This window comes from Musa acuminata, chromosome BXJ2-9 (genome assembly GCF_036884655.1).
Source record: "Musa acuminata AAA Group cultivar baxijiao chromosome BXJ2-9, Cavendish_Baxijiao_AAA, whole genome shotgun sequence".
NCBI lineage: Eukaryota > Viridiplantae > Streptophyta > Magnoliopsida > Zingiberales > Musaceae > Musa > Musa acuminata.
This window is the reverse complement of record NC_088346.1, coordinates 1,912,750-1,936,029: the sequence shown is the minus strand read 5'-3', so window position 1 is coordinate 1,936,029 and position 23,280 is coordinate 1,912,750. Positions and strand designations below refer to the sequence as shown.

General features: G+C 42.5%; 4 protein-coding genes across 8 annotated transcripts; 2 read left to right on the top strand and 2 right to left on the bottom strand.

Moving 5' to 3' along the window:
* The first annotated feature begins 7,884 nt into the window (after window positions 1-7,884).
* Window positions 7,885-10,818, top strand: LOC135622360 (ankyrin repeat-containing protein At5g02620-like). Its single transcript, XM_065124138.1, has 3 exons — window positions 7,885-8,499; window positions 8,874-9,412; window positions 9,489-10,818. Exons 1-3 carry the CDS (start codon window positions 7,914-7,916, stop codon window positions 10,251-10,253), a joined length of 1,890 nt encoding a protein of 629 aa, XP_064980210.1. The 5' UTR covers window positions 7,885-7,913; the 3' UTR covers window positions 10,254-10,818.
* A 123-nt stretch (window positions 10,819-10,941) lies between these two features.
* Window positions 10,942-11,975, bottom strand: LOC135622361 (uncharacterized). Its single transcript, XM_065124139.1, has 3 exons — window positions 11,649-11,975; window positions 11,363-11,566; window positions 10,942-11,289 (listed from the first exon to the last, which is right to left on the bottom strand). Exons 1-3 carry the CDS (start codon window positions 11,970-11,972, stop codon window positions 11,137-11,139), a joined length of 681 nt encoding a protein of 226 aa, XP_064980211.1. The 5' UTR covers window positions 11,973-11,975; the 3' UTR covers window positions 10,942-11,136.
* A 1,313-nt stretch (window positions 11,976-13,288) lies between these two features.
* LOC135585429 (putative HVA22-like protein g) lies at window positions 13,289-15,581 on the bottom strand. Of its 5 annotated transcripts, none has more exons than XM_065124136.1 (7): window positions 15,347-15,581; window positions 15,201-15,260; window positions 14,978-15,076; window positions 14,108-14,164; window positions 13,963-14,026; window positions 13,668-13,877; window positions 13,289-13,534 (listed from the first exon to the last, which is right to left on the bottom strand). In XM_065124136.1, exons 2-7 carry the CDS (start codon window positions 15,230-15,232, stop codon window positions 13,403-13,405), a joined length of 594 nt encoding a protein of 197 aa, XP_064980208.1. In that variant the 5' UTR covers window positions 15,233-15,260; window positions 15,347-15,581; the 3' UTR covers window positions 13,289-13,402. The 5 variants fall into 5 exon arrangements, with proteins under 5 accessions (XP_064980208.1, XP_064980207.1, XP_064980206.1 ...); XM_065124135.1 differs by having other exon boundaries at window positions 15,201-15,255; XM_065124134.1 differs by having other exon boundaries at window positions 15,351-15,581.
* A 3,769-nt stretch (window positions 15,582-19,350) lies between these two features.
* Window positions 19,351-21,287, top strand: LOC135622134 (transcription repressor OFP8-like). The gene has a single exon (XM_065123779.1). It carries the CDS (start codon window positions 20,077-20,079, stop codon window positions 20,674-20,676), a length of 600 nt encoding a protein of 199 aa, XP_064979851.1. The 5' UTR covers window positions 19,351-20,076; the 3' UTR covers window positions 20,677-21,287.
* Window positions 21,288-23,280: the final 1,993 nt, after the last annotated feature.

Below are 23,280 nucleotides of genomic sequence, written 5' to 3'. Positions count from 1 at the left end.
GTATAGTTGAGGAAATCTTATCTTCTATTAAATACTTCCTTCTTCAGGATGATATGGGAGGAGGACCATCGGGGAGTACCATGGTGGTCATTCCTGACTTGTTTTTTATTCTGGATATATTGGGGTCCTCCAGCCTATCGGAGGATGAGTGGGTAAAATTGTGCATGAGACAAGCACTCATCCGGCCTGATCAACACGAGCAAGCAAATGCCATAATTCAATCCTATAAGAGAAACTATTATTTATATGATTGGTCTCCCAGGAAGGCGAAGGTTTTTGGCTCCGTATTCAGATAGACTAAAATGAATCGATGGCAGAAACAAATTTATGCTCTAATTATGCGTCGGTGGGAGGAAGTGATGCACAACCAGGACACAGCTTTAATTTTTCTTCATTACACGCCACCTACGATGACACGATTAGTATTATACCGCTAGTTGATTGTACAAGATGACAAGACCAATTACGAAGACTTCTTGCACGTGTTAGCTGCTGAAGGCTTTCTGCCATATTTAGACGTCGAAGGCACCATAACGGAAAAGCTAGAGTTCCATGTCTACGATTGTATGCATTTTTTATTTACTACCATAAAACATTATTACGACTTGAGGGGGGTTTATCAAATTCAACAATACCACGATAATGTCTTTATTTACGTATGTTTGTCGATTCCAATACGATCACATTTCCGATGACCTTATTCGATGGGATAAATCAGTTGAGAGGTTTGCTATTACAACAAGAGATGGATCTCCAACATAAATATCATATCCTACAAATTCCGGAAGGTATGTTTACCAATCTTATTCATCTACGTATATTATATTTACGAGCTATCAAAGTTCAATAGCTACCTAATTCAGTGGGCAAGTTGCTTATCTTGAGATACCTCAACCTTTCCCAATCCGAAATCCAAGCACTTCCTAAATCCTTGTGCAAGCTTAGAAATTTAAAGAATGTAATACGTAAGTTGTACAACTTTCAAGAATGTCATTCTTTTAAATCTCTTAATGACTACAATTCTGTGTTTCGACTGTCAACTAAGACAATGTTAGGAGGTTACTCATCTTCTCTATTCCCTGCGACATTTAAGCCAACGGATATATATAGACTTGACGAATCATTGACATCCTTCAAGATCTAACTCTTATAAATTCACAAGACTTTGCAATCGATAGAGGAGCATCTAAAGAATAAAGTGTTCGTATTCCCTGTGACATTTAAGCCAATAGACATCTATAGACTTGACGAATCATTGACATCCTTCAAGATCTAACTCTTATAAATTCACAAGACTTTACGATCGATAGGAGAGCATCTAAAGAATAAAGTGCTCTTATAAATTCATAAGATCTAACTCTTATAAATTCACAAGACTTCATCATGTAAGACTTCATATTTGTGATAGTGATGGAACGGTGGCTCCAGAATAAAAGTGCCCTCTTCAAAATCTTCTTGTTTGTCGGACTCCATCTATTGTCATCATAGAATACAAGTAAGTGCCTGCCCCCTTCAAATAATTTTCTGGTTTACGGATCAAGAAGCTCCATATTCAAGTGGGGTCCGAATTTTGATGCACAAACTTAACCCTTTATTCATAATGAGGTGCACGATATCGATGTATATATGCTATCGTTTAAGGAAGCTAAAGTATCTCTCGTTCGTCTATGGAGCAAAATCGAACAACTAATTGACTAGCGAATGACGCTAAAGTTAGTGGCTATGGAAATTTTTGGGTCGAGGGGTTTTCTTCGGAGCTTCATGTTTTGATTTGGAAATTATATATGTTTTTAATATTAATTATACATGTTTTGCTTTAGAAATTCAAAAACAAAAAACAGGTTGTTAATGTTATTGAAGAACTTCGGCCTGAAAATAACACATCTCGAGACATGGACTTGTTTTAAGAGCTTACGGCTCTTGGTGTTGTTATTTCCAACTCTAAACGTGGATAAGAGATCCTGATAAGGAATGCCACTCTTCCCTTGCTGATCACTAAATTAATTGCAATGTGAACTAACTATCCCTTCCAAATCCGATTTAAGAAAATATAAACATTGGCATCGTTTCTTGAAAATATTCTCACTCAATATATTATGTTAGACCAAATCTTATATAATATATAATATTTCTTATCTAATCTATGTAATAATATATAATGTACTTTTTAATAATATAATAAAAATATGATAAATGCATTTTTAATACAATATAAAAATGGTATAATATAATTTATAATATTTTTTCTTTTTTTCACCACTCCTTTTCGATCTTTTATACTTTCATGAATATGATTGCGACTATTAAAATAAAAATAGTTCAAAACTCAAGAATTTGAGTATATTATTTTTTTTTCTCCTTTGGAACACTTGCTGAGAATAAATTTGGATGAATTTCTAGACTTTTCTTGGGAGATGCGCCCTTTTTCATATTTCTCAAAGGGTGCACCCTAATTTTCTCATACTAATTTAATATACGTAAAAAAATGTAAAGGAAATAAAATGTTCTATTTTCAACTTTTTTTTTTCTTCATTCTTGCATCATAATCTCTTTCTCAAAATGTTAGTCAAATTTAAATATTTTCTTTTCATTACAAGCATGTCACGTTCTATCAACAAGAAACACATAAGGTCTTTAACTACAAATCTCTTCTTAACAATATCTTCTCATCAAATATCTAAAAAAAAAAGGGACGGGTTTGAGATTCGTTAATGAAATTAATTGATTGATTTCAAATTTTAGAACCGAACTAAAATTTATGCTAGTCTATACAAAACCACGTTTATGGAAGTCATTATCAGATCGAATATATTCAAGATAAGTGTAGGAAACAAAGATTGAGGGTCTTTAGCTAAAATTTTAGATCAAGCATCTAATTTATTTCATCACTTATATGTTATTAGCATAGAATTCGGTTGTACATTTGTCATAATTTATCTGGCTACATATTCAAAGCTACCCGAGGTTCATCTTATATTTGTCATAATTTGTCTCGATCGACACCACACTCATTCAACCTTGAAGGTGCCAAACCCATCCGATGTGGATGAGGTTGAATCCTATCAATTTCGAAGTGGTTGAACCCTATTGACTATGATGGGGCAAACTTTATAGAACTATATTAGGGGCATTCTCAATAAATGTTCCTTTGATGCTTAAGTTTATTTTGGACTTGAAGTATTCAACCAATAACTTGAATAATATTGAAAAAAGTTTCATGAAAATACTTGGGAAACTCCTTTATAGTGGATTTTTTATACCATTATAATCATGATCGATACATAAAAGGTGGTTGCTGAGGTGTCAATCATGTGTCAGTCACATGGAATGATACAAACAAGGTATTCATCATTTGTCCATGATAATTTTTCAATTCTTGTTTTATGTTGTTTTCTTCGTATTTTCGATATTTTCTTTAGGGCAAGCAGAAAACACTATAGTCAACCCCTTTTTTGTTTATTATCAGTGTTTTTGTTTTATATTTTTATCATGTAAAACTTAAAAATATTTTTGATTGTGCGACATCAAAGGGGAAAATGACCTAAAACTATATTGTTCTCACGTGCTAGGAGTTGATTTTTGGTTGATGGTCTAGCGATATGAAATGTCAGTTGATTTTGTTAGGATCGGAGCGGCACTAAGAGGGGGGGAGGTGAATTAGTGCAGGATTAAAACTTCGGTTTAAGAAAAATCTTTCGTACGATAAGAACGGAACTTGAAAAGCTTAACTTGAAAGCGTATTCTTAAAGTTGCGCAGCAAAGGTAATAAGGAACTAAAGCATGTAAGAAGGTTTGCAGTAATGTAAACAGCAATAATGAAATGCAAACCAGAGATTACACCGATTTTAGAGTGGTTCGGTCAAATGACTTATATCCACTTGCGAGGCCCCTCTTCGATGAGGCTCCCACCTTCCACTAGCAAATCTCTTGAAACGGAAGGGTAAATACCCCTCTTACAACCTTTTACAAACAGTTCAATCTCTTACAAATTTTCAATAAGAAAGAAGGAGGAGAACTCTCTAGCAAATTGAAAACAAGACTTGCTAAGACTTTCTAAGACTTTTCTCTCAATCAAAATGCTTCTCAAAAGTTGTAATCTCAGCTGAGATTTGAGGGGTATTTATAGGCATCAAGAGGATTCAAATTTGGGCTCCAAAATTTGAATTCTCTTTGGGTTCCCGATGCTGGCGGTGCCACCGCCCAGCCAAGCGATGCCACCGCCCAGTGCTCGGGTGCTGGACGGTGCAACCGCCCAGCCCAGGAGGTGTCATCGCCCAGCTCTCGGTGATCTCCGTGAACCTCCGACAATCTCTTCGGCGAACTTCCGAAAATTCCGACAGGTTCCCGATTTCTTCTCGGTTGGTTCCGGCAACATCTCCGACGATTCTTCGGACTCTTAAACGTCCATCGAACTTGACTCCGGTATCTTTGCTTTATGTTTTCTGGTTATCGTAGTTAATCCTGCACACTTAACTCAATAATATGGATTAGATCAATTAACCTACCAATTGATTATATCATCAAAATCCGAGATTCAACAGATTTTTGGTTGATGGCCTAGTGATATGAAATATCAGTTGTCTCAGCACTTTAGAACCTCCCCCCCCCCCAGGTGGCACTAGGGAGGATGAGGCTTTGAGTAAGTTTCTATGGGGTGATGCAACATATTTAGTATATCCACTTTCTGTTCGACAAAAATGTTAAGTAAATATTAGGCCTACATCTACCTTCAGAATCTCCTTTGTGTGCACTCGTTCAACCTATTTTTGAGACCCTTTCGAGTCTAATAAACGCCAATTACTTTGTGTTGCTTTGAATGTCGATTATCTTACCCTTTTTGTATGCAACAATGGTAAATTACCCCTACATTCACCTTTTTAACATTTTTTTCATTATACAGGTTCTTTATAGACTGCACAAGGTTAAGGTCTAGGTTAACCCTTTCGGACTCATATTATTTGGATACCACACGCCTAAAGCAATTCTAACTAAGGATATAGCAGATTAGTATTAGAGTGGATAAAGCAAATATTGAATTGCCGTAGCAAGATAGTATGATAAAATCAACATTACTATATATAATGGGCAACAATAATATGTGACTGTTTTGAAGAAATAAATGGGCACTCACATGGAAACTAGTAAAGCCACTCAAGTGGATGTAAGTATAAAAAACTATAATATGCTGAATTAAATATAAAAATAATCTTTTATACCAAGATTGAAATCAAATACTTAGATCTAGTTTAACGATGCGTACCTTTTGATGCCATCTGAAAAGAGATCTCTGTTTGATCTGCAAGGCACCGTTTTTAATCCAAGATCGTTGTCAATCTACAAGAGGAACTAGATCCTTCTCTTCTCTTCCTTTCATAGGACCAACTAGATTGATGGTTTAGGGAGAAGAGTTGGGGGGAAGACTATAATCCCTCAACTATAACCTCTGTCTAGTCCCTAGAAGTCTTGTGTATTTATAGACGAGAGCAGAGAGTCTAGGATAAATAATTAAGAGATTTTCTCCCGTTATCTCCTAAGGAATCCTATTTTAAGTGAATTTCTTTTCTATTGACCAAAATATTTCATACAATTCAATTAGTTATATTATATGTATCTTATCCCGTTATAAAGGGTGGATGTCCCTAACATTAAATCTATGAGAGAATTCATGAGTTCAATAACCGGGGAACCATGCGATGACGTTTGACTATTCTACGATGGAATCCATGGAAGCAAATACTTCCTCGTTCTGGATGATCTCAACATAGGGGAGGAGGACAAGGATAAGTGGCTCCAATTGGAGAACTTTCTATTGCTCGTCGGCGCATTGGGGATTACCGCGGTGGTCATTCCTAACTTGTTTTTTATTCTGGATATATTGGGGTCGTCCGTCCGAACGTGGCAATTCAGCGGCCTATCGGAGGATGAGTGGGCAAAATTGTGCATGAGACAAGCACTCATCCGTCCTGATCAACACGAGCAAGCAAACGCGATAATTCAATCCTGTAAGAGAAACTATTATTTTATTATTTAAATGATTGGTCTCCCACGGAGAAGAAGATTTTTGGCTCCGTGTTCAGATATACTGAAATGAATCGATGGCAACAACAAATTTATGCTCTAATTATGCGTCAGTGGGTGAAAGCGATGCACAACCAGGATACGGCTTTAATTTTTCTTCATTACATGCCACCTACGATGACACAATTAGTATTGTATCGCTGGTTGATTGTACAAGATGACAAGACCAGTTATGAAGACCTCTTGCACGTCTTAGCTGCTGAAGGCTTTCCGCCGTATTCAGACGTCGAAGGCACCATTAAAGGCAAATCTGGAGTTCCACGTCTATGATGATATGCATTTTTTATTTACTACCACAAAACATTGCTACGACTTGAGGGGGGGTTTTATCAAATTCAACAATACCACGACAATGTCTTTATATACGTATGTTTATCGATTCCAATACGATCACATTTCCGATGACCTTATTCGATGGGATAAATCAAGTTTGCTATTACAACAAGAGATGGATCTCCAACATAAATATCATATCCTATAAATTCTGGAAGGTATGTTTATCAATCTTATTCATCTATGTATATTATATTTACGAGCTATCAAAGTCCAACAGCTACCTAATTCAGTGGGCAAGTTGCTTATCTTGAGATACCTCAATCTTTCCCAGTTCGAGATCTAAGTACTTCCTAAATCCTTATGCAAGCTTAGAAATTTATATATGGCCATAAAACCTTTCGATGAACAGCTCAAAGACGGCCAGTGGGTTCTTTATTTATATATGGCTGCAACTTCAACCAGCACAGTATTGTTCTTCTACCACTGAGTAATTTATACTTTGATTAGATTAGAATGAGATATGATTTGAGTTGGTTATCCGAGATAGATGTTCCGATTCACGATAGTTGAGTTGGTCAACTTGATTGCGAGGCCCCTAGCTAGCTAGTATCTGTGGATAACTTATGTGGTTTACTTTGAAATTTGGTCAAATGCATTCATTTATATTGACGTGACTTCTTTTATCATGCAAGTCTTTTTTTTTTTTTCTTCTCATCTAATATGTTGGTTTCATCTACCAATACCGAAAAGAAAGCGAACAAAGATGAAATTGGGGCTCGAACGAGATCTATTAGGCCACCGGCCGTAGGGACTATTTCAAAGGAGTAGAAGGAGAAGAATTAATTGAACTCAAAAACGAAGAATAACTAAAGAGGGCAGTTAATATGGTCGCATAACAGATTAGAAGAGTAGAGGGAGGAACTGATGTGACAATCAAGATGTACTTCGATTTGGGCAATCTTAGCAATGTGTGCTAACTTAACATCAAGAGACTACATTTGCATGTTTGTATATAGAAAAGCATGGTTATAAGTATCATTTTTCACAAAACAGTAGTGTGGTTTGTGTGAGAGGAGTAGGCAGGTATTGTGGCACTGTCATAAGAAATCAGAAATCAGAAACTCCCACTGGAACGGGATGTATGTGCCGCTGTTCTATTCTATTCTATGCAGATGACGGACGATCGATGGGGACTTCCCATCCAAACCATCTCATGGCTTGATCATGTGTTAGTAGCTACTGTCATCCACAATAAGAAAGACTTGGGAGTCGGCTGGTTTTACATTGACTCTGATTTTATACAATTTTAGACTTCGTCAAAATACAAGTTCACACTTGATTTTACATCGACACTGTTCAGACATGTTTTGGAGAATGGGTCAAAGATTACCAACTACCAAGTTTCAGTTTAATTCATTATCGCACTGTTTAGAGACACACTGACATTAACATCGAATGAGTTAGAACCATATCACACAAACGCATTCTTATCGACGGCATATCGTCTTGGGTTACTTTATAATAGTTAAAGAGTATCTCGACAAGGAGAGGAGGAGGCCATGGAACCACTCCCTGGCTTATTTGCTACTCCGATGAGCCATGAATTGTTGGTGGCAGCGAGGACGGGCGACATGAGCGTACTCGGAGGGAACGACTCCCTCCTTCAAGTCACGGCCGAAAGGAACACCGTGCTTCACATTGCAGCCAAGCTAGGACACACTAACTTCGCCACCGGAGTCCTCAACCGGCAGCCCTTCCTCCTCATGATCCAAAACGGACAAGGAGACACTCCGTTGCACTGCGCTGCCAGAGCCGGCCACACGCCCATGGTGGATGTCCTCATCCCTCACCCTCCCCGTCGGGGCGATCCTGAACGTCGGCTGCCCTACATGGTAAACAACGTTGGTAACACAGCCTTGCACGAGGCGGCACTGAACGGCCACGATTCCTTCGTCGAGGAACTGATGGCGAAGGCTCCGGGCGTATCGGCGGTGACCAACAACGTCAACGGCGTGTCGCCCCTCTATATGGCGGTGGAAAGCGGGTCAGCGTCGATCGTGCGGCGTTTGCTGGCGGCGACGGAGGCGTCATGCGACGGACCCAATGGGCGGACGGCTTTGCACTCAGCCGTGCTCAGGAGCCACCGTAAGTCGATCGATCACACGAACCCTCTGTGTCAAATTGTACTGTTAAATCTTATAGACATAGAACTATCCTTCTGTTTCAATTAAGACTGACTCTCTCTTATGAATTAGAACAGTAGATTGTTCCAATAGTAGTTTCCTTAGTGTATAATTAATTTCGTTTATTTCAAACGAAAGGTTTGACAATATATTTTTTATATGGGTTTCTTGAAATATTAAATTAATAAGATTTTGATTTAAGAGTCTTAGTCATACGTAATTCAGAAAAGAAATAAGATGGAATCTTCTAAAAGATTATAAATACTCATGTTTAATATAAGCTTTTAGTTTATTGGTGGATCCCACAACCTTTTCCGACGGCTTCCGATTTATCAGCTGTGGAAATCACAAGGATGTTGCTGCAGCCGAGGGGCAGTTTAACCCGAAAGGCCGATGCCGCCGGACTCGTACCTCTCCACTTTGCAGCCGCCCGCGGAGACCTTGAAATGGTGAGACTTCTGCTACAAAATGATCCATCTACCGCGTATTTGCGAGACAATGGTGGCGCCTCTGCAATCCATGTCGCTGCAAGCTTCGGGCATGTGAACGTGATCAAACATCTCATCGAAACATGCTCCGGTTGTACGGAGGTGAGGGACGGGGAGGGCAGCAACTTCTTCCACGTAGCCATCAGCAAACGAAGAGAACAAGTGGTCCGATTTGTGGCTACATCACCTCGTCTCACTGATCTCTTGAACGAGCCGGATTCGGATGGGAACACTCCCCTGCATCGAGCTATAATATCTCGAGACATGCCCATCATACAAATGTTGTCGTCCAGTCCAAGCGTCAAGCTTAGTGCGACCAACAACCGCGGTCAAACCGCTCTTGATGTCGCTCTATCCAACACAAGGAACCGCCTGGTAATCAAAATGGTACGTACTTTAAACCCTTCACTCCTGTTCTTGGTGTCCGTCTAAATGATCTAACAGGTTCTACTTGTTTTTGCAGTTCAAGGTAGTGATTGATTTGACGAATAAGGGTGCGCGATTCAGTGACCCGCAGCTCCTTCAGGACATGGTCCATCCGGTAGACCAAAAGGGCACGGTTGAAGAGAAGAATCATAAAGAAATAGCCGACAGTAAGCATACAGTGCATACGGTAGACCAAAAGAGCAAAGTCGAAGAGAAGAACTATAAAGAGATCGCCGATAGTCTACCCGTCGTGGCAGCGCTTATTACCACCGTCACCTTCACTGCAGCATTCACCTTATCAGGGAGTTTTGAGAGGGATCGCAGCGATGATGAGAGCATCTACAGGCGTATAAGGGGGATTGCCTTTGTGGTGTTTCTGATATCTGATGCCCTGGCCATGATATCCTCCATTTGTGTTCCATTCCTCGTCATCTATGTGCGGGTAGGAACTCCTGTTACCCAGGTCTACAGTCTTACTCTATCCGAAATACTAGTGCAGGTCGCGTTCATAGGGTTCAAGGCAGCATTCGCCAGTGGTGTGTGTGTGCTGATTGCGGATCACTACATGTGGCTCACCATCCTCATCTGCCTCGTGATTCTGCTCTCTGCTATGGCCCTCAAGAGAAAGATCCTTCCTTTCTACCCTTACCTATGTTGGCTGACCAGAGGGAGTGAGTTCCAGATCATTTACATTAGCTTAATGATCGCCCGGCATAAGCTGATACGAATTGCCAACTATGAATTAGCAATAGACTTCATCAAGTTTCCTGGTGTGTGGGGCTTCTCCATCACAAAATTCTGAGCAGTACCCGAGGGATGGATGATTGGTGATCAGGTCCTGTATCCCTCTGCCTCGCTACAAACTTGAAGAATATGTTGCTGTGGTGATAGGCTCAAATGGTCTTCTTCCACAAATGGACGATCCAAATTTGACCTCATCAACAAGTAATAATGTTGATTTGACCATTATCCGCATTGTGCTTATATGTTTGACAGATGCACCTCGTCAATAAGTAGCAACTTGTCGCATGGTTATGCCATTGCGACATTTGAGCCAATGGACATCTACACATTGAGACTTGATGAATCATTGACATCCTTCAAAGATCTAACTCTTATAAATTCACATGACTTTGCAATCCATAGGGGAAGCATCTAAAGACATGTGAAATAAACTAGTTGCAAAATATGTAAATTCTTAAGATCATGTACTCATCTACATAGCTTTCAAAGCTTTTCACAATGAATTAGATTTAAAACCCATGTATTCTTGCATGAGAATTTAGGGGGTGCTTCGATCTTGGTGTGGGAAAGGCTGAGGCATAACAAGATAAACAACTTGTCCACTGTGTTAGGTGGCTGCTGAATTCGAGTAGCTCATAAATATCATATACATGGATGAATAAGGTTGGTAAACATGGGTTGTGGACAATATAGAATATGATGTTTGTGTTACAGATCCATCTCCTTCCTCTGTTGTAAGACCAAGATTCTCAAAACCAGTGTTTTCCAGCAAGCCAGTGTTTCATTCGTGTATAATAGTAGCTACTACATGAATGACAAATCTACAGCCACCCACCCAGTTCACAAAACTCTGATGAATGGAATGGGATGGACAGTTTTGAAGTGGCAAGTCAACAGGGAGTGAAGAAGCATAAGGTGGAAGGGTATGCTCGCAGATCCGGTCACTTGTTGGTCTTCTTCCCGATCCAACTGGCGACGATCGGGGTGAGGGCGACCGTCGGCGGGAACCTGATCGGAGATGCTGCCTTGTGTGCAGCATATGCCAGCGCAAAGGTGCCAACCTTCCCCCCAGTCTCATCGGTCGCAATGCCAATCTGTCACACAGGCCGTGGGACCTTCTGTTAGCTACGACGCGCAACTTAGCTTCGAGGGGTTCTCGTGTCTTACCTTGTTGAGCAGCGCCTGCACATCGATTCCGGCACCGATGAGGAGGTAGCAGAGGGAGAAGGAGATCAAGGAGAGGGTGATTGAGGTGGCCAAGTAAGCTCCTCCGTACTTGGCCAGCAGTTCCTTGGCCTGATCAGCTTTGGACTTCTCTTTGCCTTCCCCCTCCGCTCCGGCTCCGTCGCCGCCCTCCTTGGAGCTAAATATCTGCACGGACAAGCAAAGAGGGCAGATGAGTCGAGGGCAGCCTTTGGGAGTGTAGCTCCAGGTGCGGCAGCCAGCGGCTCACCTTCCAGAGGCCAAACTCCAGCCCATACTTCTCGGTGATCTCGTCGGCAGAGGACGAGGCCTTGGCTTTCTCTTCGGTCTCTTGGAGCGCGCGAATGGGGGTGGGCAAGCGACGGCGCTGCCTCCCCTGCAGTGGAGAGGCGGGGAGAAGGCGGCAGCGGGGGCGGGTAGAGTGGTGGTACTGGAGGAGGCCGTGGCGTTGTGCCGGGGGAAGAGTAGATAAGAGGAGAGCTGCTGTGGCCATTGCGGTGTCCCCTGAGAAGGAATTGTGGGTTGGGGGGATGCAGGGGAAAGTCGACGAGGAGACGAGGTAGGATTGGTTCATGTCGGGCCACCCGTCCAGGCTTGCTTGTAGTGCGTGGATTATTGGAGGCTTTGCAAAGGCGTGACCACGTGGCTGGATCTGACATCGTTGGTTCCTCACCGGATACCGTTGACTTAGGGCACGCACAATTAAAATTCTCTGTTATTTTTCTCTAATTTTTTTGCAGAGAAAATAAATGATATATATATATATATATATATATATATATATATAAATAGAGGGTCAAATGCACTATTTTTCATACCTAGAAAGGATGATAATTACTGTCGATGTGATCAATTCACCGCATCAGGTGATTACTCGGGCATATCATTTATTATTTTATTTGTCTTATACATTAACCATCAAATTCTTTTTTTCCACGTAAACTCTTTTGGTACTTTTCCCTGTTGTCCTCTCGGTTAATTTAATCGTCTTATGCGACTAAAGCTAAACTTGGAATAGTGGTCAACACGGTAGCTGCCCCTGCACCGTGCCTCCTTTCCCGGGTCGGCTATCTCCCATATCCAACCACCGCATCATGCTGATTCCAATTACTAAAGACCGTCTCACTAATATTAGAATCCAAACCCCTCACGCTGCGCCGCCGCATCACCATCCACGTTTCTGACCATTTCCTCGCATCTCCGTGCGAGTCTCAAAGCCTTTTTGGACGGACCGTCAAACGAACCTATGTATGGTGGTGCTCTCAAACAGCCCTTCCCTCCCTATAAATTCTCCTCCTCGATCTCTACTTGCATTCTTCCTCCCTCCCTTCTTTCTCTCCTTCCATGCCATGGGAAACGAAGCCACCGAGGAGAAGAAGCCCTTGCTGTCTCCGCTGGCCAGCGGCAAGCTGTCGTTGTCGCTGCGACGGCGGGGGGTGACGCTGCCCGCGGCGCTCGACATCGTGCCCGCCCACGCCGCCGCTGCCGGCCGCCGCTGGCCCAAGGACATCGACTACACCAGCCTCCGCGACATCATGAGTTCCACGCCGCCGCCGTCCGGGATGGCGTCGCCTACCACGCCCGGCGCCCCGGGGTGCGGCGGGGGACCCGGCGGCGGTGGGGGCGGCGAGATCCGGATCCGGAACCGCCTCGTGCAGCAGGCGGCGCACGCGTACCTGCAGCTGACGCCGAGGGCGGCCGCCCCTCCCCCCCGCGGGCTGCTCCGGCGGGCGCTCGCCGTCCTCTCCTGCGCCGACCTCCTCTCCCCCTGCCTCCATTTCCTCCGCCGCCTCTTTCGATCCTTGTGCCGCTTAGGATGATAGCACAACCTTTACATTGTATACTTCAACCGCTGATCCGTCGACGAATAGCAAAAGGATTCGACAAGCATTCCCCAAAACGAAAATTCACGATTCAAATCGAAAAAGAAACGTCAATAACCAGTAATTCATCATCATTTTTGTCTATTTTTAATCTCCCTAAATTTACAGCTATTGTGTGATCTTATTTGTGCTGGCGCGATCCCCGTTGCTTCGCATTTGTGGCAAACAAGGCTTCGGCGATGTCCTCCAATTCGTCCGCACCCTGCTTCTCCCGTTTCTTGTTCTTGGAAGACGATCCTCGTCCTCTAATCCGCTGAAGAAAAGAGAGAGAAAAGTTTAGGCTTTATGAACTAGTCAATCTTCCGCATCATCCGACAAAGTTTGACATCATTTATCGTCAACCGAGTCAACCACCATGTTGTCTTACGACGACCTTATAAGCGTACCATCATTACCTCGGTACCGCTCGAGGCCTTGGAGACCACATAGCGGAGGACATCGAGGAACAAGATCTGGCCTTTCTCTGTGAAGTTCTTGAGGTAGAAGATGAGCAGCTGCCCGGACTTAGCCCGCAGGTTTCGGAACCTCTCCTCGATGTCAGGTTCGTACTGCATGACGAGCGGGCGGAGGAAGGTGTCGTACACCAGATCGGATCCCTGCATTGTTCGCGAGACCAAAGAAGATGAGCACCAAGTGAAATCTCCATTAATGTCGATCACCGCATCTCGTTTGAACGAATACCTTGGTTTTCGGGTACCACAGGTAGACCAAGAAGGCCAGCTTGGCTTCGCCATACATGGGCAACCTTCATGGAGAGGAATCAAGTCACGCACAGATCGAACTGAAACATCAAGAAACGAACGAGACTACCAGAGTCAAACATTACATTGAGACTAGAAACTCGCCCACCATCTCGATGACCGTCAGTATCGCCACGATGATCCTGCAAATACGAAGCTCATCATTCGTAAACATGGTCTCATTCATTTTCCCCCATTAATGAAACAGCTCCACTGAATCCCCCGATTCAACAGAAGGTGAATCAAGTTGAAAACAACTCTAATCAGTTGTCAGAAATTGAGGATGACAAGTAAAGGAACTCAGGTAATAGATCTGGAGGTAGAGTTGACTTCTGCCATATAGGTTTGGAACATGATACTACTAATGCGTGCCACTACCAGTCCACCAAACCTAATCAGTGGTGTATAAACTATAAATCAATCATCGCCATCAGACAGAGGTACAGATGCAGCGCTGGCCAGCTTCTCTTCACCATATTAGTTACCATTGCAGACTTCGAATTAGGTGTATATATGGGTGAAGATTGCGACGTGACATCTTAGCCAAGGAAAAAAATATATATATATATTATCTTTATGTTCCAAAATTATTATGTTTTCTCAATCTCAGAACAGAGTTCCTCAGCATCCCATTCCATTCAGTTCCTAACGAGAGCTATCAATCGTAAAGCATCATTGTAATATATCTGACTCAACAATTTGAATTGTTCTTCTGCTAAGATGTAAACCGATCAGTTCCCTAAACAAAAATTACCCAGTTGCAAATTGTTGGATAAGGCAACATAATCTCAATCTTACTCTTAAATTGATAGCTTTCTCATATTAAGATCACAAAGTCCATAATTTGTAAGGTTTTCTCCGCGACAGGACCAAAGAAAAAACATGGCAATTAAATCCAAGCATCAGAATGTATATTTACTTTCTTTTCCTTCCTGTTATCAAGGAGAAGAATTTACCAGTATTGGCACCAGAATTGAAGCTGCCTTGTGTTGCCCGGATGCTGTTCCAATGTCTTGAAGCATTCGAAAGCCGGATAAGCATAGCCAAACAACACCCTGCCATTGTTTTGCTTGTAGTCTTTAGCTCGAGATTTCTCAGAGTCAGATCAAAGGTAAACATGGAAGAACAAAAAAGAGGAGAAAACAATTCATCAGAAAAATTCTATAAACGACGACTCACACGAGAAATCTGGTTATGTACTCTGCCAACATCTTCGAACTGATCCCACAAAATTCTGCACTTCTCAATCGAAATGAACAACATATATAAGAAACCCAAGAAACCAAGACATGTAAGAAGAGAACGACTAAGCCAAGATCTCACACGCACAATCTTCAAATTCTACGGCGTTGACCGTTTAACTTCCTTCTTCGTCGGTGCGTGAGGAAAGATGGAACTCCGAAGCTTCAAAGCCCGAAGCCGAAAACGCCCCAGTATTATCCTCTTCTCTTTCTTCTTTCCCTCTTGATAATGGTGATCAAGAAATCTCTACAATACGCTCCTCTGCTGCGGAAGTCTCGACTTAACGGAGAAGAAAAAGAGAGAGGAGTTTGCTTTCGCGGGACGTCTTCTCACGAAAGCAACGAGGAAGGATGGGTGGACCTCGTGTCCTCCGGATAAATTTATTGACGAAAATACCCTACTATTCCTTTTTACTTTGACTCTTTAGCGACCACCGGAATCTGTAATATGAAAAGATGACAAGAGCATAACGGAGATTTCGCTGCATCAATAAGGACTGCCTCAACCGAACCATCGGGCCGGTTTAATTCCGGAGTATGACTCTAACCGACATGGTCAGCTCATCTCGGTTTTAGACTGATGAGCGGATACTGAACACACCGGGTGGAAAGTGAACCACCGGTCGGACCGAACCGGGGCCTTGACTTGAATGGGTCAAACTGGATGGTTGAGCTGGGCAAAAGATACACAATGATACGACAGTGTGACAACTCACATCAGTTTAATGCAGGGATGTGGACATCTTGGTTGCATTAATGCCATCAATTATGAAATTGTTAGGTTGGCTAATCAACAAAATCATCACTCTAACACGAATATTAAAGCCTCAAATTTGTTAGGTCTGCCTGTTTTCCACCATCATGGATCTTTCTTTATAGGACAAAACAAAGAAGTCATTTTCCATTTTTATTATTTTCATGATAAGACTATCGGTTGTATAATTCATCATACGTTTGTCTTCTTCCTTTCTTTCTTTCTCGTTCTTTTTCTTTTGGGGCTTGGGTTGTTCAACCAAGAATTCTCTTATCCACACCAACCATGGTTGAATGGGACTCTGGTCCACAAAAGAAGCTGGGGGGGCATGACTTAGACCAAGGTTGAGATGATGATCTTGAACACCTTCAATATGGAATACTCCTGCTGGATCTTTACCCATCATCCTTGATGATCGACTGGTGAATGGATACACTGCTCTGTTCTGTCAATGATGTGGAACATGTGCATTACATAAAGAAAGAGATTAATGGTCAGTCAAGAAGATGATGTGAAAGCCTACTTCATGTCTTATTTTGTGGTCCAGCAATCTGCTCATCCAGAAGCAAACCCAGAGCAAGATTCATTTGGGTTGACCAGTGCAGATGCTTGAATCCTGAAGTGGAAGAGCACTGGAATCGGAAGAAAAGTCGTAGTAAATGCATGACTTTGTTGATCATTTTGGCAGCCAAATAGAGGAATGAGAAGAATTGGGAGGTAATATCTGCTACTTATCCTGCTGTTTGGACGAATAACTTCTTCGTTATCCCTTTCTTTCACCTCAATTGCCAATTACCAGACAAAGAAAGCTTTCTTTCTTTTGCATTATGAGCACAAGTCGATGAAAGTGAAGAATGCAGCACAATGCCAAGCTTTGACTACTCCAACGCTGTTGTCTCTGCTTCATCTAGAGACCTCCACTGCCATTCATCATGCACACAGCCTTTTCATCATCGAATGGAAGAAAAGAAAGGGGAAAAAGGAAACCTGTGATACAAGATTGACACTGACGGCCATGATAAGTATAACATGGTCAGGAAAAGAATGTTCTTGTGAGACTCTGAAACTGAAAAAGATGATGATACTAAAACAAAGAATCATTTAGACTGCAACTGAGATGAGTTGGTCCAATTGATTCTTTTTGTTCTTCTTTATCTATAAAATCTTTTAGATTCATCCTAAAATAGGACCATGCCCATGCCTTGTTCCACAAGAAATAAACACAGATGCTATGATGGAATTTATACTATAATTATGCATATAGATGATGGAATTTTCTACTCCATTTTAGGTAGGAGATTGCCTTTTTAGGATCCCTCTACTTGAGAAAAGAACATTGAATTAGTGTAGGAGGAGGCAACAAAATAGCTTATGGACACTCCCCATCCTATCTTATTAAATGTACTTGTGATCAACAACATGATAATAATGAAATGCCTGTGATCAATATATGATGGTTCAGGGAATACAAAAGGAAAATATTCTTCTTTACTAGCCTTAATCCACTGTACATAAATCATGAGAGCATCTCTATCATGGCAATCATACAAACAATTTATGTATTATAATCAGTAGTCAATTTGATCCAAATAAAAAATGTCAAATTATTAATTTTCAGATGCCAGAAGAACTAGATTGAGTGTTTACAAAAAGGAAAAAAAAGGGGGGAAATTTCACCCTTTTTGGCAGTGATGATCGTTGGGGTCTGCATCACATTTTCAATAGCTAAAAATGTCTTCTTTTTTCATTTTCCAGATTACTGGATAGAATCAAAATCTTGAGAAGTTGATATTCTCTATGCACTCTGTTTCCTTTCTGCTTCTCTCTGCAAAATTGCTGGAAAGATTGTGTGCACAGGGAATCAAAGAAAACACAACTTTTCATTCATGTAAACTCGAAGTTTTGTGATTTTGCACCATTATCCTCCTAAACTTGCTGGTTCTTCCATCTATCCATCCTTCTCAAACCTCCATACGCTTATACGAGCTTTAAAGCTGGTCACTGTTTGGTGATCGAGTTAATCTGCATGCACATCAGATGCTGGTGACCCAGAGAAATTCTAAGATATTGTCTGATAGATATCATGTCTCAATCTAAGGCTGGTGCCAAATTTTGCTTCATCAATCGAAAGAGAGAGCCACCTGCATGCTTTCTGCTGCACCGAGGTTGGTTCTCTATCCAGATTGCAAAGATCAAATGAGACCATGTAGTTAATGTCGTTGGTAGCAACGCTGCAGAAAGGTTGCAAACTGCCTCTGTTCTCCTTCCACTACAGCAAGGATCCTTCTCTGTAGAGTGAACTCTTTAGACTGATCTATCTAGGATTTGCCACAGCATCAAATTTGTTTGCAGAAGGAGGATTGTGACATCAAAGTGCATCTGCTACTGGAGAATGGTCATGGTCAATCGTCGTTTTATCAACAATCGGTGAAATGATGCTACCTTCGAGAGCATTTTCCTAGCAAATCTGCCACTTAACTTCTGGTGGTTTCAAGTGCTGGGTTTTACTGCTTCAGTAATTGTTGTAGCATTTACATCTAGCAAACCAAAGCATTTTCCTAGCAAACTGTGAGAAGAGTCAACCTAAACAGTAATTCCCTTAAAGTTTGCCTTTATCTTGTACCAGTAGCAAAAGACAGCATGGACTAATGTCGGTGGTCTCTCCGTTGGGCCAATGGCCACCATGATGCTTGCTTCTTTGTGCAGACAAAGGATTACATGCTTCGTCCACGCATGCCAAACTTGGTCGTTTTGACGCAGTGTTGTGTGTAAAAAGGCCAAACGAGTACCAGAGTCGGCCTCAATTCCACTGAACAAAGGCTTCCTCCTCAGTGCACGAGCAGTCTCCCACAGTGTCACCTTTCGTGAGTTCCGAACACCTTCCACTCCTACAGTGAGTCTTTTGATGGTTTGCCCAAAAAGTACTTCTCTTCCCGGACTTCAACTCACAGACAAAGATTTGGAATGAGCCTCCTCCAGGTTTGTTGTTCCTCATAACAATTGCAGAGCAAGACTGATTGGGTTCTTTTGACTATGATATAAGAAACATTATGATTTTGATCCGAAGGTGCTCACTGTGAAGGGATTTAGTACCCACCTGCAACCTTAAATTCTTGGAACTCTGCAGCGGTCATGAAACAGTACCAGATTTCACTGGTGCCTATCTTCACCCAGCACAGGTTCTCCATCACATGCAGTACACAGGCACGAAGAGGTGGAGATGGCCCTAGGTTTCTTCCTAAATTTCTTCACCTCACAAGAACCTTGGCGGTCTGGTATTCCCTCCCAAAATTTCCTTCTCATGGAGATGCCCATAATGATCCACCGGGAGAGTTTTGAGCCAAGTAAACAGGAAAACAGCATAGAGGACCCCTTTATTCGCATGGCCTGTTAAATCCTCTAGCTTTTCTTCAAAGGTCCATAAGTATATTAAAACTCAATCCCCTCATTGTCCTGCTTAAAGCTGAGCCTCCACCATCTTAAAGCTAACACCATCACAAGGCTCCAACTAAAAGGCAATAGTTTCTCCAACTGACACCCCCTTTCCCTCATCTCCTCCCTTTAACTCTACTGTCATTCTCTCCCTCTCATCACCTTCTATAATGCCTCTCATTTACAGACCTCATTCATCTCTCTATAACACTCCCTTTCACCTCTGAGTCCAAATATTGTTTCGTCGATCACCAACACCTCTAGTCGCAGATCAAAACCTGAACTTTCCTTCTCTCTTTGCATTCCATCCTTTTCTTCTTGAGGATTCCACACTGCAAACGATTCCTCCGTGATGAACAAAACCCAATTTTATATCGCCATTTTCTTCCCCTGTTTCGATAAATAAGAAAACAGAGCCATCTTCTCCTATCCCTTCAATCGTAGACATCGCGCGTCCAAGACTCGAGCTTTTTCCTACACTTTTGCTTCCTCTGCTTCTGTCGATCTCGAAAGAGCAAATCTTTTGGGTTTTCTTCATTGCTGGAATTTCTCATTACACGTAAGGTCCGAACTTTCTGCGCTCCATCACACCCCCTGCCTCTGCAACCCCATAAATTTCGCGTTCTAGATGCCTTCTGGCCGGAGAAAGTTCTTGGTGCGGCATCCGGTGGTGGTCGACATCGGCTGCAGCTGCCGGCGGCCGAAGCTCCCATCTTTCTTCTCCTTCTCGCAGAAACCCAAGCCGCCGAAGAGTCCCAGTCTCCTCTCCCCTTCGACCACCATTTCCCACTGGGAGAACAGCCTCACCGCCGCCGCCGCCACCAGCACCACAACAGCCACCGCCACCAACTCCTCTCCCTCACGCTACGGAGACTACACCTCTCCGCAGTATCCGGCGTCATACCCACCGGAGAGCCCGCAGAAGGCGGCCGCTACGGGCCAGCGGAAGCCGTACCAGAAGAAGAAGAAGAAGCACAAGTGCCCGGCGACGGCTGCGGCCAAAATGTGGGTCGTCGAGGGGAGCATGGCGGTGGTGAAGGAGTCGTCGGACCCGTACCTGGACTTCCGGGACTCGATGCTGCAAATGATCGTGGAGATGGAGATCTACGCGTGGGAGGACCTCCGCGACCTCCTCCACCGCTTCCTCGCCCTCAACGCCCCACGCCACCACCACCTCATTCTCCGTGCCTTCGCCGAGATCTTGAACGGCCTCTTCTCACCACCCTAGCCCTCGCCGCCGCCGCCCTCCTCTGCCACCGGCTGCAGACGGCGGTGACGGCACACCCCCGCACGCAGCCGCAACGGCCCACGAAAAGGACAAGAGTTGCGATCCTGCCACGACCGGGTGCCACGTGGATAATCAGAGGGTAACTCCACTGTCGGTGACAGGATCTCGAATTCCCAGAACAAAGCAATCAAAAAAGAAGCAATTTGGTGGAAGCTGATGTGTGTTTCGTTTGAATGGTTGGATGCGGTGAAGATGCTGTGTACCTGGGCAAAGCCGCTTGTTGATGATGTGATGGTATGTGGAGAGCCTTCGCTCTGTTCTTTTGCCTCCTAAAACCCACATTTACTGCACGCAGTGTTTGTCTGAGTTCTTCAACGAGTCACTGTCTCATGGATCTTCCAGTGATTCACCTTCTTCTGCTCCTTCCAGTGCATGCCATCATGCCTTGGGCAGCTTCTGCATCAGAGATCAAAAGCAGCAAAAAGAACAGGCAAACAAGCTTGAAGTATACTGCTAGATTAAGTATATTTGAGCTCAGATTGAGCTGCAACTCTGAAAAAGAACAAGAGGAATTAGTTCAAGGTGTTTCTTGCTTTTGATGGGAAGTTCTAGCTGTAGGTGTAAAAGCAAATTTTGATAGGGATTAGTTGCAGAAAAAAAAACTTAGGAACTACTTCAAAAATTAAGATGATAAGTCCTTTTTCATTGCGATCTGGTCAAATTATACATAGTAGAACCAATTATTCTTTTAAATATCATACACTAAATGATATGGCCTATACATCACCAAATGAAAATTCTGCTACTGAGAAATCTCATTTTCTGTATGTTAATAATCACTTGATTACCTTTTGCCCAATTAAGTGGTAAGAGTTGGTGAATCACAAACTATGATCAATCAGCAAGAAACAGAGTCACTTTGTTTTGTTACAGAACAAACACACATCAATTGCTTCATTGCCTCTGCAACAGATGTTGCATGGCTTATGCTATACATGTTGAGAGCTATGGAAACACTAGTAATGGCGAACCAACGAGGAGGCAATCTCCAAGTTCTGTCTCTAGATCTGTGTCTTCTCCTTTTCTCTTCTATTCATAACTTATTGGGACTCGTGGAATCAGCATTTTCCAGTTTCTACCTTTAATTAAGTGATATATGTAAAGTCTATCTTGGAAAGCTTAATCAACACCGAAAGAGATAGAGAGAAAAGAAAAGAAACTTTCAAGTGCTCAAGCCAAGTGTTCTCCCAAAGTTTCCTTTCCATATCAGGATGCATACAACACTTAATTTTGTAGGAAATGCAGCTGAAATCCAACTGATAGCTTCCTTTCATCAATGAGCAGTGAACACGCAATCATACTAATGCCTTCTGAAAACTTGCAGAGTGTTTTGCTGCCAGCATTGGAACTTGGGACTCAGAAACTTTGGATGCTACCCCACCCTCCCTTGAAGTGCAGGGTAACATCACAGTAATTACATCTTCCTAGGGGTCAGATGTTATTGTTGGCTTCTGATGTTTTGACTTTGGATCAAATGAGTGCCATTGCCACTTCATTCCAGTCTTCTCTGAAGAGTTCGGAGAATTTATTTTCTGAACTTAGGAACACAACAACATGATTAGGTGGCTGTGCGTTTAATTGTTGAAACTGTTTGTGCAGCTCTTGTGTAGAGACAAAACACAAATCTCTTGTTCTTGTCCTCTGACAGGTCATCCAACAGGAGAATACAAACTAGTCATCATGACAAAATGCATTCGACTTGTAGGGTTCCTCAATGCCTTCTAGTGATCTGTTTGAGCCATTTCTGTAACCTCTCACTTTGTTTAAACCATGTTGTACCCTCGAAGCAATTCCCTTCTCAGTCAATTTACCTCAAAGATACAAATTATAGTCACTGAGGGTTACCTGAAGTTATCAGCTCAACAAATACAGGGAGGGAAACCTAAACATGCACAGCTGAAATCAATCATCATTCTGTAGACCCTGAGGGATATGGACAAGTCGAATGTGATCATGCTGCCAATAGATTAAATTTGCATTTGAGTTAACCATCTTGACTAATTAAAGTTTTACATATAGTTAGCTCTTGGTTTCTCTCATGGAGGCTTTAGTTCTTGAGTTGTCTCAGTTACTGTTGTAACAACACAAGCATCTGATACATGTAAAAGGACATGTTTTACGTCAGAACATTGAACAATTCATCACTGCATTTGTGAACTATCTATATGGATCCATCATTAATTGATAGCTGAGCAATAAATTTCTACCTATGGAGAGCAGCGACTTGGCGCCATGCCTTATCTCATGACACAGCACAGCCACTGGAATCCAAATTAAGAGACAGCAATTTTGGAGGCTGATATCATCTTGAAGCACTCACGAGAGACAGGTGCAGGAGCGCCGTGGTGGTCGCAGGATCCCATGATTCATTACTAGTCAGAGCTTGAAACCCTTGGCCATGGCCATGGCCATTAATGGCCCACCTTTTGGCTTCACCAAGAACCTTGTGAGACCTCCTCACTGTGTAGAACTCAGTTTGACTCCTATGAAGAAGAAAATTTGACTTTGTTTTGGTACTTGCATATTACTGCACACTAAGCACCT